Source organism: Sarcophilus harrisii, chromosome 3 (assembly GCF_902635505.1).
Source record: "Sarcophilus harrisii chromosome 3, mSarHar1.11, whole genome shotgun sequence".
Taxonomy (NCBI): domain Eukaryota; kingdom Metazoa; phylum Chordata; class Mammalia; order Dasyuromorphia; family Dasyuridae; genus Sarcophilus; species Sarcophilus harrisii.
The window spans coordinates 162835098-162860539 of record NC_045428.1 but is presented as its reverse complement, the minus strand read 5'-3'; the positions used below and the strand labels follow the sequence as shown (position 1 = coordinate 162860539).

Sequence of the window (25442 nt, the reverse complement as noted above, 5' to 3'; positions counted from 1 at the left end):
TTTCAACTAATACTAGGCTTGAGTCATGGAAATCATTCCATGGCATTAAGATACTAAAGACCACAGTATTCAGGAACTCAGTTTCTTGTACTTTTGAAACTCATCAGGTCAGTGCTGCATCCAATCTTCACCTAAAAGCATGAAGAATAGAACTCATCAACAGAAGCAACTTCTGGGCCATATGTTCATATCTTACATCATGATAGTCCTGGTGGGAAGTTAAAGGCCTCCTCTTTCCCCACTTAGGGTTTAGTTCTTGATTTTTCACTTTGAACACATTAGGCAGAGAAAAAAACAGACTAAGAGAAGCTCTGGAACTTTCAATGAACTCTAGCTCTAGCTCCATAGCCAAGCAAAAAGGTTAATTTTCATCATGTGGAGAGTGGGGCAGAGTCAGTTAAAGAATATTTGCATGTGTTTCAAAGGCCATATATCAAATGAACCATGTAGAAGTAGATACACTGAATCACTCTCATGTAGAAGCAGAATTTGTCTTGGTCTGATTGTCCCTGAATGGCAAAATTTGAAACATTTCAGTAAAGGAAAATTGCATAGGAAGAGACAAATTTAGGAGGTAGTAGATTCATCTTTACTGCATCTCTTCAAGTAAAGTTAAAGACTACTTGTTGACTGTAAGAAATTATTAATTTGGATCCCTATACTATTCCAATTAATATTAATCAATTTGATATTTTATATAAATCATACAGGGATAATTAAATAAGATAGATTCTTTTTTATTAAAGCTTTTTATTTTCAAAACATATGCATGGATAATTTTTCAACATTAACTCTTGCAAAACCCTGTATTCCAATTTCCCCCTCCTTCCTCACCCTTTCCCCTAGATGTTAAATAATCCAATATATGTTAAACATGGTAAAAATAAATGTTAAATCCAATATATACATACATATTTATACAATTATCTTGCTGCACAAGAAAAAAAATCAAATCAAAAAGGGAAAAATGAGAAATAAAATATAATGAAAAATAACAACAAAAAGAATGAAAATGCTATGTTGTGATCCACACTCAGTTCCCACTGTTCTCTCTCTGAGTGTAAATGGCTCTCTTCATCACAAGATTGGAACTGGCCTGAATCATCTCATTGTTGAAGAGAGCCATGTCCCATCGTATAATCTTGTTGTTGCCGTGTACAATGATCTCCTGGTTCTGCTCATTTCATTTAGCATCAATTCATATTGTTCTCTCCAGGCCTCTCTAAAATCATTCTCCTGATTGTTTCTTACAGTTCTGTAAGTAGTATTCCATAACATTCATATACCATAACTTATTCAGCCATTCTCCAGTTGATGGGCATTCACTCAGTTTTCAGTTTCTTGCCACTGCAAAAAGGGCTGCCACAAACATTTTGGCACATACAGGTCCCTTTCCCTCCTTTAAGATCTCTTTGGGACATAAGCCCAGTAGTAACACTGCTGGATCAAAAGTATGCATAGTTTGATAACTTTTTGGGCATAGTTCCAAATTGTTCTCCAGAATGGTTAGTTCAGTTCACAACTCCACCAACAATGCATCAGTGTCCCAGTTTTCCTACATCCCCTCCAACATTCATCATTATCTTTTCCTGTCATCTTAGCCAATCTGACAGGTGTGTAGTGGTACCACTACACCTCAGAGTTGTCTTATTTTGCATTTCTCTGAAGATAGATTCTTATAATGGGTCTTTATAATGGGCCTTAAACTTCTATGTAAACATCACTTGTTTATCAGTTATGAAACTTACTTGTAGAACCATAAAAATATGGACAAAGATTATTTCCACTCTGTTTTAGTCAAATTCCGTGTCTAAACCCAGCATGGGTAGGATACCTTAATACCTTGGAAAGTCCCCAAACTTATTTTTGTACTTCTGTCATGAGCAGGTGACCATCTTATGACCACTTAGTGAAAATGCCCCATGCTTCACCCAAATGCTCCCTCTTGTTACCTCCCCTCAGCTGATGTCATTTTTGGCCCCCAAGAGTAAGGTCTATCAACCAATGAAATTCTGGATTTTACCATGCTTCTTTTTGTTTATTTGGGAATAAAACTATAAAAACAAAGGAAGGGGGCATATATAATCATGAAGAAAATTTGAAGTCCTTTTCACTAGAGGGGATCATTGACACTCTAATAAAATATTACTGGCTCAGACCGCTACCTCAGTGTTTTTTCTTGAAGCTTGGACTATTATAATCCCCCACATGACTATATTTAGAGAGGAAATTCCTATATACATATATGTGGGAGTAGTCAACTCTGAGGTCTTTTCTACTTCTGGAGTTCTCTTGTCATCACACATGATATTTAGAACAGATTATCATAAGAATGTTGGCAAATCATTTTCATTTTGTCTCTATTGTCTTCTAGTTAAATGTGCTTGGGCTCTCTGCTTTAGCAGAGTCAACCTCTCTGAAGGCTCAATTTCTCTGCTATTCTGTAAGGCAATACTATTCAAAATCTTCTACCTTTTACATAATATTTTGAAAATAAACTAGTATAAGCTGGGGCTGCTCCTAATGGTCATGTTTCTGCATTTGGTACAAATAATGAGAACTTGCTAACTAACATAGTTTCTAGTTTTATCAGTCTATTTGTGATGTCTGTTTTCCATCAGATTTCTTTAGGAAATAGTCATAGAATTAATATATTTCTTGCGTGTGTCCATTTTATAGTCAATCAAGATGGTTTAGGGCTGCTATAAACCTGTCCAGTGGCTTCACATTTTTCTCCTTTCTTCCAAGCTCCATTTATTGTGATGCTTACTGTAACCCCAAGTTGATCTGCTTGTACCCAAGACACTAATTCTGAAATTACATCCTATCTTTGAGTTCATTAAAACAGTCAATGTTATTTGTGATAAAGTGCAGGAAAATAAAAGCAAAAATAGTGTTTACTCTCAGGAAACTTACATTATAATGAGGCAAACAAAATGCAAATATCTATATACATAAAAGCATAGGATGCATAGAAGGAAATTTCAAAGAACAACAAACAAATAGCTTCAATAGGGAGGAATAGGATGGAATTAAGTCTCTGGCATAGGATGACATTTTAGCTTGAGTCTTGTATCAACCTAGGGAAACTAAAAAGTAGCGGTGTGGAAGATAATATTGTAAGTGTGGGGTATTCAAGGTGAGATGATTAAAGAACTGAATTAGAATGTGACTATGTGGATGAAGATAAGTGGAAATATACAAGAGATGCCACGAAGGTAGAAATGACAAGATTTGGCAATGAATTGTACATTGACATGAAAATCAAGAGTTGAAGATAACACTGAAGTTGGGAGTCTATTTGACTGAAAAAATGATGGTTCCCTTAACAGTAATAAGTTCAGAAAAGTGGAATGATTTGGAAGAAAATTTAATGAGTTCTTTTTGGAAATGCTATTTTAGAATACTGTAGGGTATCTAATTCAAGATGCTAAAAAAAGACAGTTTTCCCAGGAAGCTAGGTGGCAGAGTAGATAGAGCATCAGCCCTGAAGATAGGAGGCTCTGAGTTCAAATCAGATTTCAGATACTTTAATACTTCTTAGCTGTGTGACCCTGGGCAAATCACTTAATTCCAATTGCTTCAGGACAAAAAAAAAAAAAAAAAAAAAAAAAACAGTTTTCCCATAATATTCATAGTAATGAGGGTGTCTATCTATACTCAAGACCTTTCCAAGTTGGATAGCATACAGTTTGGGATTATGTTCTGCTGCTTTAGCCTTTAAGAATTTAGAGTCACTACAATCTACAATCAAGTAAAATAGAAAAAGGTGTCTTATCTTGTGCATGCTTCGTTTCCTTAGGGAAGGAGACTGATCCCAAATAACTGACTTTGCATAGTCAAAAAGCTAGCCAATGCCAGATTTGACTTCAGGTATTCCTAATTCCAAGTCCAGGATTCTATTCACTAAACATTCTTCAGCTAAGGAGTCCCAGGTTTGAGTCTGGGTTTTACTTCCTAATTATATAATTATATTCCTAATTCAGGAATAGGTCACTACCTCTCAGGGTCTCTGCTTCCTTAAAAAAAATTGAAGGGCTTGAACTAAATGATCCTTAAAGTCCCTTCCAATCCTAAAATCTTATGATTTTTGTAATGTATATGTAAGGGAAAATGTATATGAGCACATACTCTGATCTACCAATTTGGGCAATAAGTACAATTCCTGCTTCTTTAAGTCAGTTGCCTCCATCCTAGCTTTCCTCAACTTTCTGAGGATCCCCTTTCTCTGGCTTCATGCATCTTTGGCATATCTTATAATTCTTATCTTCTGAAAACAACAGAATTGCCTTTCAGATTTCAAAATGGTCTAGCATTCTTTACCCTATAAAGGTTCTTCCTATATGATTCATTTATGGTACTAATTTGTAGGTCATGAGATTACTTTGGTATGAAGAGGGAAAAATAATCTTTTATACTATATTTTGATACTTTTAAAATTCATGATTTTTAGTGATTTTTGTCTTGTTCCTCCACTGATTGAAACATGTGTGAGCTTTGGTAAATCCATTTTCTTGAGCTGCTGTGGCTGAAAAAATCATCTGCCTCCTGATAGTCAGATAATGAGTCTCTTCAGATTTTGTTATGCTTCTCCTCAAATCAACAGAGAATGCTGAAGTACATATTATGCTGGTGCATGCCCCAACATTAAAAAAGGGTGGAAAGAGCAATCAATTTGGAATCACAGGACCTAGTTTTGAATCTGGGCTCTACAATTAGCTAGATATTGATATCTACTTGGAGAAAGGTCTACAGTGAAGTGCTGCAGCAAGAAACTTGGCTCTGTGCTTGTCAGTGTTTTTATCAGTTGTCACATTTTGGCAAAGTTAAGAGGGACAGCCAACACTCTGGAGCATAGAACATTTAAAAATGTTTTGAAGGATTAGAATGATGGGACAATTGAAAAATGATGAAATTTATTAGGGAAAAATATGAAGGCCTGCGCTTCTAAGATGATCTTTGTGAACACAGTAAACAGGGTGGAGGAAGTCCCCTCTAAGCCACTAGGTTTAGATGTATGTTTCTGATTTTTAAAGTTTGAACACCTGTAGTCCCTACTACTAGATTTTAGACACTTCTGATAGGGAATTAACTCTCAGCTCATTAGTGAATTTGGGGAAACTTAGAATGGGTAACTCAAGCGAACATTTCATACCTTCCTAAACCAGTCCTCAGCTATCAGGTCAACCTAAGTAGTATTTTTCATCTGAAGCAATAATAATGGAGTATTAAATCATTTAAAACAAAAGTGCTTGGCTCAATTTCTTTTTCTATAAAATGAATTAAACTAGATGACCTCTAAAATCACTTCAAGTTTTAATTTTATGATCTAATTAGTTATTGAAATAGGTTAAAGGTATAAAATGATTTTTGAAACAATGAAAATCCTGAATTAAAGTAAAGCCAGTATTTAAAAAAAATCCTGGCCATGTAATTAGCATTGAAACTCTCTGCACTCATTGCAAATCATAGTCTCTCCAAGATTTAGTAAAAAGTTTTATGAATTGTTTGGAAGGAAGTATCACTTGGTAAAGTCAAGTCTTCAGATTATGAGCCTTTCCTAATGTAATTCAACTGTCTGCAAGCTCATTCTTGAAGATTTTCCAGCTTGGTTGAACTTGTTGCCAGAGCTCAAGTTCTTTGAGAATTTTGGGTCATCTCAGGGCAATAATATGGCATCAGAGTAGGTTATTAAGTAGCTCATTTGGATATTTTCCTATTTTCTTTTTTGTACTTGAATATTTTAAAATAATTACTTGTAAATTCATATGATTACATTAAAAAAAAAAAACACACACACTTTAGTCAGGTTTGTCTCCAACAGAAGAATCCATTCTTCTGTTGAAGTGGGAGCAAAAGGATCTTCCAAGTGTCCCAAATGACAAAAGATATCTATAATTGACAATAGAAGTATATAACATCAGTATGCCAACTGCCTAAGTCTATTAGCTGGGGATAAAAAAGAAACTGGATAATCTATTGCTGAGAATAGCTAAGTCATTTACAGTTGATCATTGTGAAATATTGCTGTTGTTATGTACAATGTTCTTATGGTTCTGCTCACTTCACTTTGCATCAGTTCATGTCTTTTCAGGTTTTTCTGAAAACATCCTGTTCACCATTTCTTATAGCACAATAGTATTCCATCACAATTATATACCACAACTTGTTTAGCCATTTCCAAACTGATAAGCATTCCTCATTTTCCAGTTCATTGCCTCCACAAAAGGAGCTGCTATAAATATTTTTATTCAGTTAGATTCTTCCTCCATCCCCCTTTTAAAAAAATCTCTTTGGTATAAAGACCTAGTACTGGTATTGGTGGGTCAAAGGATATGCAGTTTTACAGTCCTTTGGACATATTTCCAAATTGCTCTCCAGAATGTTTGGACCAATTTACAACTCCATCAACAATGCTTTAGTATCCCAATTGCCCCCCACATTTGTCATTTTCCTTTTCGAGCATGTAAGTAAATCTGATAGGGATTGATGATAACCAATCTGAGGTAATACCTCAAGAATTGTTTTAATTTTCATTTTTCTAATCAATAATAATATAGACTATTTTATATGACTATCAATAGCTTTGATTTCTTCTGAAAATTGCCAATTCAAATCCTTTGAATATTTGTCAATCGAGGAATGACATATTCTTATGAATTTGACTCAGTTCTTTATATATTGGAGAAATGAAATCTTTTATCAAATAAACACTGTAAATTCCTCCCCCCCGCCCCCCTTCACGTTTTTGCTTTCCTTCTAATCTTGGCTGCATTGGTTTTATTTAAAACCTTTTAAATTTCATATAATCAAAATTATCCATTATACATCTTTTATGTTCTCCATCTCTTATTTAGTCATAAATTCTTTTCCTTTCTCATAGATCTCACAGATAAACTATTCCATCCTTCCCTAATTTGCTTATGGTGCCCTTTATGTCTAAATCACGTACCTATTTTACTATTATCTTGGTATAGATAGATGGCTGAGTTGTTGGTCTCTAGCTAGTTTCTGCTAAACTTCTTTCCAGGTTTTTAAGCAGTTTTTGTCAAATACTGAGCTTTTGTTCAAGAAGCTTGGATCTTTGGGTTTATCAAGTACTACATTGTTTGTCCTTCCTGCTCTAACTACTAAAATCATATCACAATAGAGGGGTTAATAGTGAGTCCCACTGTGGATCTTCAGTAATACAAGGCATTACTTGTATATACCTTAGTACTGACGCTAGTTTACTATGATAGTTTATTATTGTGTCTCCAGTACCTAATCTATTCCATTGATTCACCACTCCTTATCTCAATCAGCACCAGATTGTTTTGATGATTACCACTTTGTAATGTATTCTGGTATCTGGGACAGATCCTGAGCAAGTCACTTATTTTCACTGGGTTTCCTCATGTGTAAAATGAATCTGGTTAAATCATCGCTAAAATGGTTTCTATTGTTCTTAAGCTCTTCTATGTGGAAAGGAACTGCTCCAACAATTAAAGGAAATGTTTTGAGGTGAAAAACTATACATTGATTTGATATGGTTATCTGCAAATGTTAGAATATGCATTTCTTCAGCAAAAAAAAGTCAATTATTTCCCCCTCAAGAATGCACATCAGGTACTATATCCAGTGCCTGCTTCAGTACTTTGTCTTAAGATATTTCTTTACTTGAAACTGTATAATATTAAAATTGAGTTCGGAAGGTCAGATTTCATGCTGAAAGGAGCCTTTTCAGCTGTTCCAACCCCTTCAATTTACAGCTGAGGGAAAGTGAGGCCCAGTGAGATTGTGACTTGTACAAAGTCACGCAAGTAAAAACTGGCATAATCAACCCTCGAGCCCAGGTTCTCTTATTCCGGGAAACCAGCCATTATTCCACAGAGCGCTTCTGGAGGGGGTGGGGGGAGGGGAAGAATTGGAACAAGAGGTTTGGCAACTGTCAATGCTGTAAAGTTACCCATGCATATAACCTGTAAATAAAAGGCTATTAAAAACAAACAAACAAAAAAAAAAAAACACTTCTAAGAACCCTTGATTTTTGCGACGGGAGAAGACCGGGTTATCCAGTACTCAGTTCGGTAGGGGAAACTTGGGCTTGCTGGGTATTTTTATTGTTATTTTAATGAGCCGGCTAGCGCCCCGCAGGCGCTCCAAAAACATAAAAGGAATGAAATAAACAAAGCCTCGGTGGAAACCCTCACGCCACGCAGGGAATCTGCAAATCAACGTAGGAGGCGGCAAGCTTTAGGAAAACCAGGGGCTTTCCAGAGCCATTTTTTTAAAGGCGACCTTACTGGGGATGGAGGAGCCTAGGGAGATTCCCGCGGGTTTCCCCCGATCCGGAGCTAGGGGCTTTCGGACACACTCTGGACGCCTCCCCGTCCGCCCTTCAGACCGCCCGAGTCCACGCCCGGAACCCTCGCCTACCCCGAGCCTGCCTCCTCTTCCCCTCCCCTGCCGGCTGCCAGGCCACAGCTGCGGCTGCGGCTCCGGGGCGGAGGTGGGGCTGCTTCCTCAGCCGCCTCCGCCCTCCGGTTCCCGCTTAACTCCGCGCCGCCCAAGCTGGCGCCCGTGACTGTGACTGCGACCCCCCTCCCCTCCCCCGGAGCAGGTGAGGAAGTCAGAGACCGAAGCGGAGGGGGGGGGGTCCGCGCGTGCGTGCCGAGCTTTCACTGGAAGCCGCCTGCGCTCCTGCCCCACGGCGCTCACAGCCCCCTCCAGCGGCGGCGCGCTTACGCGCCCTCGGCCCGGGCTGGAAGGGGGCGATACTGAGCCCGCAGTTTGTCCCCGCCCCGGCCCCGGTCCCGGCCTCCTGGAGCTGCTGCTCCTCCTCCCTCGCTGAGGTTTCTTTCCTCCACTCGGCTCAGGAACGCAGCGGCAGTAGGGGCTGCGGCTTTCGCTCGGCGCGGCTCGGCTCGCCTCCTTTGTGCTCGGAACCTACCGCGCCTGCTCCGCCTCCTGCTGCAGCTCCCTCTGTTCCCACACTCACTCCCGGGCCAGAAGCCTCGGTCGGCTGCACGGCCGGCGTTCGATGCCCGACAGCGGCACCCGCTGAAGTACAACCTCGCGCCGCCGCCGCTTTCCTTCCCCGTGAGAGGAAGACCATGTCTGCGGTTTCGGGAGCCGGCTCGGGCGTGGAGGCGGGCTTTTCCAGCGAGGAGCTGCTGACGCTGCGCTACCCGCTGCATCGCGCTTGCCGGGACGGAGACCTGGCCGCGCTCTGCGCCCTGCTCCAGCACACGCCCCGAGCCCACCTGGCTGCCGAGGACTCTTTCTACGGATGGACGCCCGTGCACTGGGCCGCACACTTCGGGAAGGTAAGCGGGGGCGGGGAGCGGCGGAGACTGGCCCACGGAGCTGAGCCAGAGCAGGCTTGGCGACCGCGCGCCCCTTCCTGGGCTCGAGCTAGCGGTAAGGTGCGGGCGGGGGTGGGTGCTGGAGGGAATGTCGCTTTAAGGCGCCATTTTCTATAGTTCTGTGGTTTTTTTTTTTAATTGCCCTTCCATGAGGAGTGATGGGGCCGGAGAAGGAGGTGCGGAGCGCGGGCTGATAGAGCGGTCTGGCGCATGCGCGCTCCTCCTTTTTCGGCCCCTTTCACTCGCTTAGCACGGGAAGCCCCTGGTGGGAGGGTACAGTGGCGGGAGATAGGCCGAGGAAGCGGGTGATGTCGCGCCTTGTCTCGATTGAGAGCCCGAAGCGGGTGGACGCTCCTAGGGAGGGGAAGGGAGAGGTGATCGGGCCCACTGGATCAGAAGGGACGCTGCGGGTGGTGGGGAGAGCACGTTTCAAACTTGGAGGCGGGTTCTCTCACCGGCCAGCCTTTTACCCTCCCTTTGACCCTGTTGCGGGGAAGGAGCCGTTTGGTGGGGAATTGGAGGTACTTGTGAGAGGAGGAGAGGCGGGGCTGGCGGCGTGCTCCAACTTCGGTTAGAACTCCTTCGAGGCGCGGAGCAAAAGGGGCGGGGCGAAGGAGGGGAGAGCGGCTTCGTCTTAGCTGCTGCCTGGGGGCCCGGCGGCAGAGGCCTCGGCGCGCGAACCGGCGCGCGGCCCTGGGCGGGCAGGCCCTCTGCGCGTGCCTCGTGCCTGGGCGGTCTCGGTGGTATAGCGTGGTTCGGGCATCCCAAGTCTCCACAATTAGGCCCGTAATGGAGGCGCCGCCGGTGTGTGTGGCGGTGCCAGGGCCCGCGCCGACGCCAAGCCTTTCAAGTGGCTCTTGCCCAGTAAATACTTTGCAGCCTAAGAAGCCCGAGGAGCTACTTGGGGAGCTTGAGGTGTTTAAAGAGGAGATTGGAGGCGAACTTTTTGTAGTTAATGTCTTTTGTCTGGAAGAACTTGTATCTGACCCCTGCTGTCTTCTGGTGAAGGCTTCACTGAAGCACCGATCGACGGTTCTTCTGTTATGGCAACTGAGTTGTTATGTTTTATAATAGACAAAGAGTCTATTGTGTGCCCTAGATACGGTCCCCGCGGATGTTAGGCACCAGGGGCTGAACAAGTTTGCTTATATACGTGTTGGAAAATCATTTGTGAAATAAGTCATTTATTAAATTAAGTCTAAAGGTCGAGATTCTCGTCTTTTACAAAATATATATATATAATATATATATATATTTAAATTCCTCCCTTAAAAGGTTGTTTATGCCTATTGTGACTAAATAATTCAGTACTTTGGAAGATCATTTCGTCATTTTAATGATGTGATAAGATTTTTCAGTTACTGTAATGAATGAATGTAAAACTATTCAGATTGAGAAATGGAAAGGGAGACATAAGTTTATTACTTGTTTGAAAACTGATATAACTTCTATAAAATCTTATTTCGAAAATTGATTTAAGGAAAACTTGAGGCATGCTGGATATTAAGGTAATGGTGTAGTATTGACAGGTTTTGAACGAATAAACTCTAATGCTTTTAACAGCCATTTAATTACAGCAGACTTGATCTCAAGTTAAAGCATAGTGAATACTTTTTCTTTTGTACCGTACTCAATTTTTGCAGGAACCAGGTTTAGAATCATAACATTTCTATTTGGAAGAGACCTTAGGGATCACCAAGGCCCAAAGGGGTTAATTAAAAGACTTGCCTTTGTTATAGTTTAATAAGTAACAGAACCAGGATCCAAATCCATTCTTTTTTCCACTATGTTCTAAGTGATCAGAGTATGCTTTGTTATATATATGTGATAGTTTAATTATAAATTTAGTAGACTAGCAAGAACACAATAAATTAAGACATACATCCCGAGTTAAAATAAATACCGTTTTCTAAGGTATTCCACATAATTCAATTTTTTCCAGAAAAACACCTAAAGCATTCATTTCTAAAGTGATACTTTCTTAAAAGTTTTTTTGAAGAAAATCTAAAATGCTCATTTGCCTTTTATTAAACAAAATACTGAACATAGTTTACTTGTGCATAGTAGATTCTGACTCATTACTATGAGTGTCCTGACTGTACTTATTAGTAAGATCTTGGATAAACTTACTCTTTTTAAAAAGAGGAAATTGAACTAGATGTTCTCCAGGATATCGAAACCTATGGTGCTATATAAGCTAATGCAGGAGTGGCTTGAGAAGCTATTAGTGATTCTATCTTAAATCAAGCTTATTGAAACCCAGATTGTTTTGCTTATTATTGTATCCTTCCTTTGGCTAGATGTGGAACTTACTAAATTCCCTTCATGAATCTAATCTGATATAAATTATGATTAGATTAGTTTTATTGTAGCCGTGTTTCTCCACTCGGAAGACTTTTACTCTTTAAATGGAGATTGTTTATATGTAGGGTTCTGGATTTCATGATATCTTCAAGAGTATGAAACACCGTTTTTAATTTTAACCTTACACAATTCACTTAATGCTCCACACCCGTATAACCTATAAAATGAGGGTGGAGAAGGTGAATTGGACAGGTCCCTTTCAGTTCTAAAGCTCTTCTGAGATTCTTTACTGTTAAGACTGACATCCAAATTAGTAGACTATTCAATATGTATTTTGGATCAGTAAATTTAACACATATGAAGGAACTCCTGGAAGGGAAACTCCCTTCACTAATGGTGATCATTAACTTGAACTTCAACTCAGGTGCTTCCTGCTTCTGTTTACTAATCATTACCTAGCTAGAGAGAATCAGAGATGGCAGCACATGAAGCCAGGTGTTTCTGACTTCAGGACTGGCTCAGGTTCTTACTGCATATTAAATGGAGAAGGGATAGAATTAAGTGTTTTTATGTTTATACATGTTTCCCACTTTAAGCCAGCTAGATATTTGACTATTCAGGTTTAGTTGTTCCTAAACCTATAAATGCACGCTTCACTTTAAAGCTAAAGCTAAACTCTGAATATATATTCAAAGTGAATGTGGGAATGACAGCATAGATGATTTTTAAAAGCTCTAGACTATTCTGATTCAGCATTGATTTTCTGTTCAGAATCTTGTGGGTAGCATAACAATATTTTATAAGTTTAAAAAAAATGAATTTAGACTCAAAACTATAGTCAGACTTGTGACTACTGTTTAGATAACGGAGTTGTTTTAATGATTGTTTACAGAAATTCAAGTTAGAACTTTCTGAAATAAATCAGTTGTGAAAATTGTTAGTGACCAGAGCATTTTTCTTAGGTGAATTAGGTTGATGTTGAACTAGGAAATGGTAAAGATTAAACAGAAAATAATTTGTTGTTAAGTATATAGTTTGAAATAGTATAACCTAGTTCGTTTTCAAGAAGGACTTATATTCCATTATCCTTTTTTTGTATGTGTGAAGTCTTCAGTTATCATTTTTGTAAATGTCTTTAATTCTTTTTATGATAGCCCTATCTTAGTAACTAATTGCCTTATCATTTTTTATGAAGCCAAATTAGTCTCTTAAGAAGAATCCTATATTGCCTTGTCAAACCTCTGTGGGCATAGATCATTGGAGATGTGCTACAACAACTCCTAGGAGGGCACAATAAACAGTTTTTTGTGAATGTTAAAGTTCTTGTAGGGCTGCTTGTGAAAATTACAATGGTGTTTTTTTAAGAGGCAAAATTGGGTACTGAATAGAAATAGTGGCTTTAGTAAGAAAGACCTACCTAACTAAATATTGCTTTTCAATGCTTCAGACAAATCTTAAGATTAAAAATTGCTGAGCAGGTGCTGATTTTTGATTAAGAAAGTTCTCTGGGAGTTTCCAATGCTATTGAAGTCATTAGTCCATCCAAAGTGGGTATCTACTGTGGCTAATCATATGCATCCTAACTTCTAGTATTATCTTAATGACAGTCTAATAATATTATAAACAACATCTGCCTGCCTCAGCGGAAATAATCCCCATGCTGACAAAATTGCTGATCCTGGAAGACTACATGTTTATCATAGAGTACTCTTGGGAGGGAATGGGGTGGTTGTTAAGGTGAATCAAAAATTGGTGTTGGTGTCAAACTCACTGGCTTAGGGTAACTACCATACCAAGAGACCAAATAAGTTGATTTTAAAGTTAGATTTTTTTTGTTGTTCGTTTTTTATGATTGTATTATTAGGTTGAATGTTTATCATTCACAAAGCTTTTCTGAGTTTAGATTTACTTTTTTTGTTATATTAAAATGACTTTTTGTCACTTTTGGTAAAGAAATTGGTAATAATGAAAGCTCTTCACAATAACTTTGAGGTATATATATGTGCCATATAAGTCATAAATATTCCTATCCACATTTTACTGCCTCCCGGGTATTAAAGTACAAACACATTCTGGTAGGCATTGTGCAAGATTTTGAACAGCATATAAGAAAGCACTGCTGTCTAGATTATATATATATTAGAGCTGAAATGTGTAAAATATCCATATATTAATTTAATTATTAAAATACATTTTAAAATAATCAAATATAAGCTGCTATATATTTCGTTTATTTTTCAGATTGGTGATCACTGATACTTTCATTTTATGAAATTCTTTACACTTCTGTGACTCAGTATTTACAGTGCTAAAAACTACAAATATTTTTTAAAATTTCAGCTGTGCTTTTTAGTGTTTGAAAAAAAATTTTTTTTTTTAATCAGCCCTCTGATTTTTAAAAGGTGCTTTTCTAATGCTACAAACGCGTTGTAAAGGTTGCAGCTAGATAATGCTATGCCCGGCCTGGGGTCAGAAAGATTCATCTTTGATGAGTTCAAATTTGGCTTCTGGCATTTATGGCTGTGTGACTCTGGGCTAATCACTTAAATCTCTTTGCCTTAGTCCTTTATCTGTAAGATGAGCTGGAGAGGGAAATAGCAAACCAGTATCTTTGCTTATGAAAACTCAATCATATCACAGAGTTGAACACGGCTGAAAGGACTGAATAAAAACATTGTGAAAATAAAAGCAAAGACATAAAAATGTAAAATAATTTTTATAAGGAAAAACAGTAAATACCATTAAAACTTTGTATACGGTTTTTATATTTAATATACACTTGAGGCATGGTAGAGATCCCATTCAGAATTTTCTTGTCTCATTCGGGCCTACCTCTTTTTTAGCACATCCATACTGGCGATATGACTTTCTTGATAAAGATACTAGAATAATTTGCCATTTCCTTCCCCGGCAGATTAAGGTAGAGAGGTTAAGTGACTTGGCTAGGGTCACATAGTTAATGTGTCTGAGGTCATATTTGAACTCATATCTTCCTAATTGCAGACCTAGTGCTTTTTCTATTGAGCCACTAGCAATCCCCTAAATGTACATAGGAGTAGATCCTTGATGCATATATTAATAATGGACAACTTTTGTGTTAACTTAAGTAAGTGGCAAGAGTCCAGGAGAGAAAAGTTAACTTTAGAGACAACCCTCTATTAGTTATATTGATTTGTGATCTGTTCTTTCCATTCAGTAGTGTGCAATACTGTATCCTTCCTTTGGAAGAGTAAGGATATTTCATTGTAGTGCCATTTGACTGATTAAAAAAAAATTTTTTTCCCCAATTGTTAACTGTAGCAGTAAATCTTTTGATCGTGAAATAATATTTCCTCATCTCTTGTCTCCCACCCTCCCTGGCTTCCTTTTATGTTACAGTTAAAATACCATCTTCTACAAGAAGACTTAACCAGTTCTTAATGTTAGTAGTCCCTTCTTTATCTCCAGTTTAGCTTCAATATATCTTGTGTGCACATAATTGTTTTCATTTTGTATGTTTCCTCCTCTTCCTCCTTCCAATTCTGTGAATTCCTTGAGTATTCCCCCCCCCCCCCTTTCTTCACATCTCCAGTGGTTAAACTAGTGCCTACCTAGCACTTATAGTATTGAACAATGCTTGATGACTGATTTCATTTCTTAATTTGAGCTAGGTGTACTCTTCTGACAGGAAGAACTGCTCAGTAGGAAAAAGCCTTTTCTTTTTTATAAAGCTTTTTTTTTTTTTTTTTTTTTTTTTTCAAAACATAGGCATAGATTTCAACATTTACTCTTGCAAAACTTGTGTTCCAAAATTTTTTTCTCTCTCCCTTTCCCTCCCCTTCCCCTAGATGGCAAATAATCCAATATTGTAAAACCTGTGAAGTTCTATACATATTTCTACAATTATCATGCTGCACAAAAAAAGGCATATCAAGGGAAAGGGAAAGCAATGAAAAAGAAAACAAAACACAAGCAAACAACAACAAAAAAAAGTGAAAATACTATGTTGTAATCTACACTCAGTCTACATAGGTTCTCTCTGGGTGCAGATGAGAGCCTTTTCTTAAGAGGAGGAAAATGGTATAGGAACATATGAATCACAGAAGAGATAATTTGGGCAAGAAGAGTTACTGTAGCTAGAGGTTTTATTGAATCCAACCACATCTTATTTTAGCCATTCCCTGGGTATAGATTTTGACTGTGCTCTGTAACCAGGTGTTTAATAGCATATATTTGCAGTAAGACTTTAGGGATACCTAAAGACCATAAGGATATCCTATAGAGAATGAAGCATTCTCTTCCCATAAAGAATGAAACCGATCACTCCCTCTTCATAGAACGAGGAGATAAAACTGTTGAGTGTTCATGGTAAGCTAGTGACTGATTCTGAGCCCATGATAAAGGACAATTTATAGTTTTTGAAATAATATCTAAAAGCTACTAATTCAAAAATACTAAAAGTAGTATTTTGCATTCAAAAGTCTCTTTTTAAAAGCAACTAATGTCAGGAGCAGGTAGGTGGTGCAGTGGATAGAACATCAGCCCTAAAGTCAGGAGGACCCAAGTTCAAATTTGGTCTCACACTTAACACTTCCTTAGCTATGTGACCTTGGGCAAATCTCTTAACCCCAATTGCCTCAGCCCAAAAAAAAAAAAAAGGCAACTAGTGTCATGTCAAAGTTTGTGTATGCCATTTAAGAGGGAGTGATTTCTTAGATTTCTTACTACACCCATACAAAGATTTACTTTTAAAAATTCAGTTAAACTGATAGAAAATGAAATGAGAAGAACCAGAAAAACATTGTACATAGTAATATCAATGTTGTACAGTGATCAAATGTGAATGACTTGGTTATTCTCAGCAATACAATGTTCTGAGACAATTTCAAAGGACTTATAATAAAAAATATTATCTACCTTCATAGAACTGATGGAGACTGAATGCAAATCAAAGCATAAATCAAAGCAGTTTTTTCCCCCCTTTGGGTCTGTATTTCATAATATAGATAATATGGTAATGTGTTTTACATGCTTGAACACATAAAAACTATAAAAGAAACAGGCAGTTTAGGAATAAGGAATACTATGAGCAAAAACAGTGGCAGAAGTATGAGAAGAAATAGCCCATTTTGAGTTGAAATAGAGAACATATCAAAATTCTTCCATTTTGGGTGGTGCCAGATTAATTGAGAGCCTTGAATGTTTGCAAAGGGATTCAAACTTGTTTTTGTAAACAATAGGGAACCATACAAAAGTGATATGAGCAGATCTATGCCTAAGGAAGAGTAGCCTGATAAGTAGTTTGAAAGATGAATTGTAGTGGGGAAACAACTGGAAGCTGGAAGGTAGTGTAGTTCAGATGGTAAGGAAGGCTGGATCTTGTGGTTCCAGTGAGAAAATCTGTCCATTGAAAGGGACATATGCCCAAGTGATACTGAGGAGCTTGAGAATAAAATGAACAAAATTTGACCAGCTGTCTGTGGGAGGTTTATAAGAAGGGTAGTGCCCCTTGAAATAGTGGCCAGTTAGAAAGTAAAACAAGATTTTCAGGAAAGGAAAGGAATCTGAATTTAGGGTGTCTGGTAGCAGCAGATCAAGGTGATTTTCTCTAGGCATTTGGAAACATGGGTGTTGAGAGACTGATCAGAGGTTTCAGTGAAGAGATTATAATTGAAGCCTCAGGAATATACAGGAAATTTCTAATTTAAGAATGTGTTCATTACAGAATAGAGTAGTATATGAACAACATGCTAGATTGAGGGGAAATTCCCTCTTCTTTAGAGATTACCATTTGTGAGAGGGGCGTCCAAGCAACAGAACAGGTTAGATCAATGACCTTTGAAATCTCTTCTAAATAGAAGAGTCTGACATAGGTTTTTGTTTGTTTTTTTTTTCCCCAGTGGGACTTATCACTAATTTGGAATTGGGACGCAAATGTTTGCAGGTATATTTAATAGTATAACATTTCTAAATGTTTCTCTTCCTTATTTCCATTTCTTAAAGTTGGAGTGCTTAATACAGCTGGTGAGAGCTGGTGCTACTCTGAATGTCTGTACAACACGATTTGCCCAAACACCTGCCCATATTGCTGCTTTTGGAGGACATCCTGAGTGCCTGATCTGGTTGATCCAAGCTGGAGCTAACATAAACAAACAGGTATAGAATGCTGATTTACTTTTTCTTTTCTTCCCCCTCTTGACTCCCCCCAATTGTGACCATTTTGCACTCTGGTATTTAGAATTGATATTCTAATCAAAGTTTGAGTGTTATTCAAAGTGCTAACTGAGCACTGTAGTGAATTGTTTTGGAAGAGTGGTATTCTTGAAACTCTTTGTTATTATAAATTCTGGTTAGAAAATGACATCTAGCAAATATTAATTAAATACTATAGATAAGCTAATATAGCCAGGTTTACAAAAGAATGTGGAAGAAAATTGGGAAAGTTCTGTGGCCTATTTAAAAACTGGAAAAGATAGACCACAGTAGGCTGGCCATAATACATATACATACATATATACAAATACAGACACATATCATGGAAACCTGTGTCCTTAAAGGGCTTTCTTTTTTTCAAGATTGAAAATACAAATTTTTATATATGCCCCCAATTCCTACTGTTTGTGCTTTTTTTCTTCTTTAATGTTTAATATAACCCCCCCCCCCCCAAGTTAATTGAAAAGAAAAAATAAAGAATGTTTGGAAGAAAATGAAATAAAGGAGTTCTATTTAAGCTAGTGGTTTAAAAATTAATATCTTGGATTTATTTCTGAGTAGGAAGAAAAAACAGTCCTATATTTGGACAAATTTAATCCCTAATTTGACTCCAATGTTAGCCCTATTACCTGCCAAATGGAAGTAATAGGCAGTTTGTCACTTGGTGCAACTGATTGGCACCCAACAATGGTTGTTGATCCCATTCTTGCCCTAATCTGCTTTCCTTTTTTTTTTCTTCTGCCTTTTCCCTTTGTACTTCATTATTATTTCTTCCTTAAATTCCTTCTCTGCCCTATCCTCCTTTCCCCTCCCCCAATGTAGGAAAAGCATAAAAAATATGCCTTCCCCAAACAGCTCTGGGAAAACAGTGAAAAGCAATGCACGTAATTTTTTCCCCAGAAAAATGTTTATCATTTAATTTTATATAAATAACTTAAACATGTCATATGGCTAGTTAAATTGGAACTTATCTTACTTTCCCTTTTATTTCCCTTCTTCAGCAGTCTGTACATTTTGTTCTCAAGCTCATCTTTTTTTTCCTCATATACATTTTTTCTCTCTTGCTTCTCATTTCTCCTCTTCTCCAAAAGCAACCAATATTTAATCCTTCAGTGCAAAAGTGAATGCATGATCTCATCAACATGGATATTCCATTACAGGTCAAAACCCATTCATACGTCCTACTTCGGTGATTCTTGTCCATAGTCATCCATAAATTCCCCACAGGATCTACCAATGTGCTAGAGATCTTCCTCTAGGTCTCTTGACATTTTGTGAGTACCAGTGCAACTACTTTTTGTGGGTAGGTCATTGTTGGAAATTAGTTATTGCCTAGTTGGCCCAATATATGTGTCTCTTATTACTCCGAGTCATTTGAAACTTTGGTTCTTCACAGATAGTGGTGTTCAAGATTTGAAACCACATAACATCAGTCTCATTTTGGATGTCCTTATGCTGATTTTATCAAACCTTAAAAGATTACAGAGCCTCTTTAGTGAGAGGCAAGATTATTAAGAAAATCAACAACCCATTCAAAAAATCCCAAAATTGATAGCATGTGTGGAAACTCCCCCCACAAATCCCCATTACTGTATTTATTTTGCATATAGCTTGTATTTACTTATCTTTGAACATGTTGAATTTTTTCAGTAGGCTGAAGCTTCATTAAAGGCTCACTTTCATGTCCCTACCACCTAGCATAATCTCTACTGGGTAAGACACAAACATTAACTAAATGCTTACTGTGTGGCAGGTCCTGAAATAAACTCTGGGGATATAAAGAAAAAATAAAACATCCCCTGCCCCCAAGGAACTTCTAATGGAGGGAGAAAATGTATATGATAGATATTTATGAGATTGTATAGAAGGCAAAATGCAATGACAGCTAGTAGGACTAAGAAGGGTTTCTCTCACAAGGCTGCATTTAAGCTAAATTCTGAAGAAAGTCAGGGATTCCGTCAGATTAGAGAATTCCTTGTAGAGAGGACAGCCATTGTCAAGACCCTAGAGATGATGGGGGAAGTATTACATGTAAGGAACAGCAGTGAGACAGATGGCTAGACTAAAAGGAAAAGAAGGCAGGAAAGATAGAGGCTAGATCACAAAGCACTTCAGCAAAAAAGAAAGCAGAAATATTATACAGTTATTGTTTCCTCTACTGGGACCCAAACATTTTTTTCAAAGATTATTGACACCTGGTTAAATGTATATTTGGGATTTTTTGTTTTGTTAATTTTAGAAAGACATTTTCCCTCTGCTCCTAGTTTTGGTTTACTTTTTTTAAAAAAAGGTAGTTAGGGAATTTTGAATTCCAACAAAAGGATCCTGTTATTCGTCAGATTTTTTTTTTTCTTTAAATTTGGTTAACAGCATTCTCTTTGCAACAGCACACTGTTTTATTGAATGAGTATAACTAAAAAACAGTGATATTTTTATTTGCAGGATTGTGAGGGTGAAACTCCTATTCACAAAGCTGCACGTTCTGGTAGTATGGATTCTATAAGTGCTCTTGTGGCTAATGGAGCTCAAATCGAGTAAGTGATTTTTGTTTTTTAACTGTGAAACAATATAATTCAGAGTAGACTTAAAATAACACTAGAATAGACTAGAATAGATCAGTTAATAACTTCTGATAGAAAAGCAAAATTTTCTGCTGTTAAGCACCAGCAGATAAAGAGTTTAGCTTTGTTTTGGCTTCACATATAATTGTATGGTAAGAGATAGTATAGTGCAGTGGAAAGTGCACTGACTTACAAAGTTCGTAGATCTGCATGACATGTGGCCTTGTACAAGTTAATTAATATTTGTTTCTCAGCCTTTTCTATAAGAGGCTAAATCTAAAGCTCTTTCATCTTCAGACTTTTAGATTCTAAAGTCACAAAATCCCTCTATATGTTATCATCTTAGGAAATGATTTCTACATTAAGCTTTAATTAAAAAAAAAAAAAAGACTTGGAAAAAAGTTTTAATTTTCTTTTTTTAGCTCCTTAGAGTTAGAGGAACTGTATACACATGTATATTTTTATATATATACAAACACTCATAAAACTTATTGGGAATTAACAGTGTTAGCATTATGATTTAAAATTTTAACACAAACTTCCTTATAGGTCTCTATAGAAAAATTTTGGTGCTTTAGTGTATCTTAAAATACACTTAGAGCATATGACTTGTACACAGATATTATTAGATAGCCTTGCATTTGTCATGTATTTTAGGTGTTGACTACTAGTATATTTGTACTGTGTTAACTTTTTAGAAGTTAATTTTTTAATTAAAATTTTGTACTTCTGCAATTTACAGCATTAACAAAATGGATACAGCTGTCAACCTTAGTCAAATGTGAGCTATATAGCTTATAATAACCAGAATAACTATTGGCTTTTCTTTATTATAATTTATTGAATTAGTTTAAAATATTTTTAGTAAAATTAGTTTCAAACTTTCCTAATTGGAGAAATGAAAATTTGGCCTTTGAGTGAAATAAGTTACATATCTCTAACTTTGTTTAACCCTTTGGTTTCCATTTTACTGTTGGCTTTTGCCTCAGTTACAAAGATCTACCTTAAAGTAATTGTTGCTGTGGATGTTGTCAGGAAAGCAAAACTTCATATTCTAGTATGGTTTGTGTTGGAATCATAGAAATGTTATTATTTGTCATACTGAAATTTGACCTATAGCTACTTCCTGAATAGAATGCTGCATTAAAAGAAAACTTAGCTATTAATAATACTGTGTAATTTTTTTCTGAAACATGTTACCACGAAATCCATTTTTTAAAAACTGTCCCCTTTAAAAAACAATTTTAAAAGGGCTATTTAAAGCTATAGATATGGTTAAAATTGCCTTTCGTGTTAAATATAAATGCAAATTATTCATATGCTTCCACTGTGTAATTTTAGGAGTGATATTAACAGGTAGAATTTATGATGATTATAAAATAACTTATAGATTAAGTATTTTTGTAATTATTACTTCATATAATCACTTATTGAAATTATTTTTAAAAACCCAAAACTTGTAATTTGATGCCTTAATTTTTCTTTTAATATTTTTATTCTGTAGCTTTTGGCATCTCATTTTATTAGTTTAATCGTTTGAATTCTTCGTTTCAGCAAATATTTATTTTTTTATCTGCAGATTATTTGCACTTTTGTCCTTCATTCCAGGATGTTCAGGTGTCTCTTCCCCTTCATTATCACTAGTCTAATTGTATATGACTTCAACTACTAATTTGTTTTTTCCTTCTCACAAAGAAACCCTTCATTGTAGTGATTTGCTTAATTAAACTTTATTTTATTTTTTTAATGAAAAGTGCTTAATCTGAATGAGAAACTATCCAAAAATATTTTTTTTTAATATAAAAGTTTTATGGCATGATTTATTTCTGGGTTTTTAATTGGCATAATTCCTTGGAATAAAACCTTGAAATTCCCAAATGATTCTTAAAACTGTTTTTAATCAGTAAGTTAATTAGGAAATTATTTACTGATTTTTGCTTTTTCATTCCACAAATTTTTTTATTTTTATACTTTTATCTCCCAAACTCTTATAAATCTGTTATAGATCAACTATTAAATATTTACATATAATTCTATTTAAACATGAAGATTAAAATGGGCTATTCAATTAAAATTTAAGAACATTACAGTAGAATGAATTAACTTGGAAGCTTTTATTTCATTATTTTCCTGTACATACTGGGCTAAATTATATTTACTCTTTTTCTTCCATTAATATTTAAGCAAGTGTTTAGATCTTACTTTTTTTCCGTGTTTAAAAAAAAAAAAAAAGTTTCTTTATTTCATTCCAGTTTTGCTTTCTTGTGAATATCCATGACCTTAAAATAACGTGTTTTACGGATCACCAGGTAGAGTCTATAAAGGGCGAATAGGAAACTACCAAGTACTTGTGGATAGAATGTTGCTATATAACTTACCTGTTAATGTAGGTTGCAACTATAAGATAACGCATATCAACTGCCGTGCATCGTATTAAATTTTCTAGCACCACACGTGAGTATGTTAATTGGACTTTTATTTTTTCATTTGCTTGTTAATTGTAATTTTTGGTGCCATGTTTTCTTTTTCTTTTGAGATAAAAATTTTTCAGGTTCAAAAAATATAATGGGCTTACCAATGTTATATTATAAATGGCGTCTATACAGTTTGGAATAAGGAGTTTCCTTACTGAGAATGGCCCGTACATACTAAAGAAATCACAAACCACCCCCTGCTTCCTGAATATTATAAGGTGACATTTCTCCACATAAATTTAGAAATTCAGGATCAGATACTTTGAGACATGTTCTCTATAAATATTTTTCTATTATCATTTAGGTTGTGTGTTTTAATGTATAACTATCTTTGTTTACATAGTTATTTCAAACTTTTTAACTACTACCATTTTTCACAGAATGTATCTTGTAATAGGGAGATTGACAAATTTAAAGCATCTTTTTCTTTGTTCTCTGATCTTTTAAATAGCTACCCTCTGATAATATAGAGGAAAAAGTTAATACGTTTTGAGTATCCATAGTTTTAATAAAGTACAACCAAATCTTGACCGCATTTTCTCTCTTCAAGAGAAAACACTTAACCTACTGACTTAATTTTTAGATTTTTCTGAATGAAAATAAAGTGGGATATATCTGAATTTACAGGACTTTTTACTCTACATGGGTCAAGATAGCTAAACTTTGATTAAATAAATCTAAACTGAATGTTACCTTGACACTGGTAGTTCAGTGTTTAAAAATATTAGTAGAATACACATGCTTAAAAAAAATTTGCAAAACAAATATTTTAGAATTATTTTTCCAGGTGATGTAATACAAGGAGAATCCTAATAAACCAAACTTTATTGTACAGAATTTTGTTGATTTACACTTTGCTTAAAATAAGTGGAGTATTGGTAGAGTTGGGGAACACATTGCCTATTTTAACTTAATTTGAGAGACCTGAGTTGTACACAAAAATCTTGCTCTCTCTACATTCAAGTGTTAAAAGGTGCTGTCTTTAATTTTTTGACATAATCTGTTTCAAATTTCTATCTCATAGCTGCAAATAAAAGCTGCTGTCATTTAAAACTAGAATGTAAATTGTGTCATTTCTCTTCTACTTGATTTTTTTGTTTATGGACTTTTTTAGACATAGTAAGTAGGCTATAGGAAAGTTTACTGGGTGCTAAGGAAACTAAAGCATTAAAAGATCTTTTATCATTTTAAAAATGTTCTGTGTTTTGAAAAATTGTACTCTTCACCTTAAGAGAATACTTTATCATTTCCCATATATAGGATATTACAATAGATCAGTGGCCATTTTTTTTTTTTTTAAGTTTACTCATTGACTTAGCAGGTGTGCTCTGTAATAAAAAGTAAAGGTTTGAAATTGTACTGTCCAGTATTAATGCAATTTAAATGACTGACTTGAATTGGTTCTACTTAAATGGGCTGGGTATTGAAAAATTTTTAATGGCTGCATTATCTAAAAATATGAGTATATGCAATATGGCCATCTCATTTGTAAAATGATTTTTCTTCATTATTTAAAATTTTTAATCCTAAAGTGACGAATCTTGATGGTTTTGAATAAAAGTAATGTCTTTTGCCTGTCTTCCTTTAGGATCAGTATTTTAGTGATTTGGGTTAATTTTTACTTAATGCACATGACCCTTAAAGATTTTTTGCAATGATTATTCAATTAAATTATAAATTATATGTTTCATCAGATTTATTTTGGGGGAGGTATTACTATTTATCTGCAACCATGCAAAGGACCATGCCTTGTACTTAAGAGAAATCATTGAAGTCATTAATCAAGTTTTCTATTTTTTCTTATTCCTTACTTCAAAATTCTAATATATCATCCATTGTTTTCCATTTCTTTGTTCCAGTCTCTAAAAAAGTGGTCTTTCCTCTTTGCTAAAGCCAACCCTTCTTATGTCCTTGGTCCTTTTTACCAGATTTCCAGGACTTTAAGCTCTTCAATGAAGATTTATACCAGTCTTCATTGTGTCTTTGTACTTGAGGCAGCATATAAAGGAGAAAGGGAAATTGGAGTTTGAATTCTGTTGAGCAGCTGTGGGACTTGGCTAAGTCATTTTTTTGTTTGAACCTCATTTGTGAAATAGTTCTATACCAGTAGCACATACCTCTGGGAATTGTTTTGAGGACCAAATGAGATAATGATAAAGTGCTTTTTGAATGTTAGAGCACTATGTAGATGTTGTCATTATTAATAATAGCAATAGCTTCATTGTTGCTGCCTCTTGGGGGGGGGAAGGAGAATCAGATATATTTCACTTGATCTTGGTGTTCCTTTAAGCTATTTTGTTTACCGTGTCTTTTTAACTAGTAAGCTCCTAGAACTATTTGGGCTTGCTGCCTCCTCTTTCCTTACCCCATTCCTCATGGTGACTTTTAGTCCTGCTATTCAACTGAAATTGATCTCTTGATCATTACCAGTAATCTCTTTGACTGTGAAATCCAGTGACCTTTCTTCAGTCCTAATTTCCCCTTGACTTCTCAGTTTTGATACTGTTGACCAATTTTTTCTATTGTATATTCTTTCCTCCCTTAGCCAGTATGACACAGGTCTT

General features: G+C 36.3%; 1 protein-coding gene across 3 annotated transcripts in view; it reads left to right on the top strand.

Moving 5' to 3' along the window:
* Positions 1–9007: 9007 nt before the first annotated feature.
* The window catches only part of ANKRD10 (ankyrin repeat domain 10), a 46648-nt gene continuing 30213 nt past the window's right edge, over positions 9008–25442 (top strand). Inside the window, exons 1-3 of one of the 3 annotated variants that reach the window (XM_031958720.1) lie at positions 9008–9308; positions 17634–17786; positions 20286–20377. In XM_031958720.1, coding sequence (XP_031814580.1) covers positions 9096–9308; positions 17634–17786; positions 20286–20377 — 458 coding nt within the window. In that variant the 5' untranslated portion in view covers positions 9008–9095. Of the gene's footprint in view, positions 9309–9610; positions 9869–9913; positions 10263–17633; positions 17787–20285; positions 20378–25442 lie in introns of those variants that run through there. The other 2 variants (XM_012546227.3, XM_031958721.1) reach the window with 2 other exon arrangements.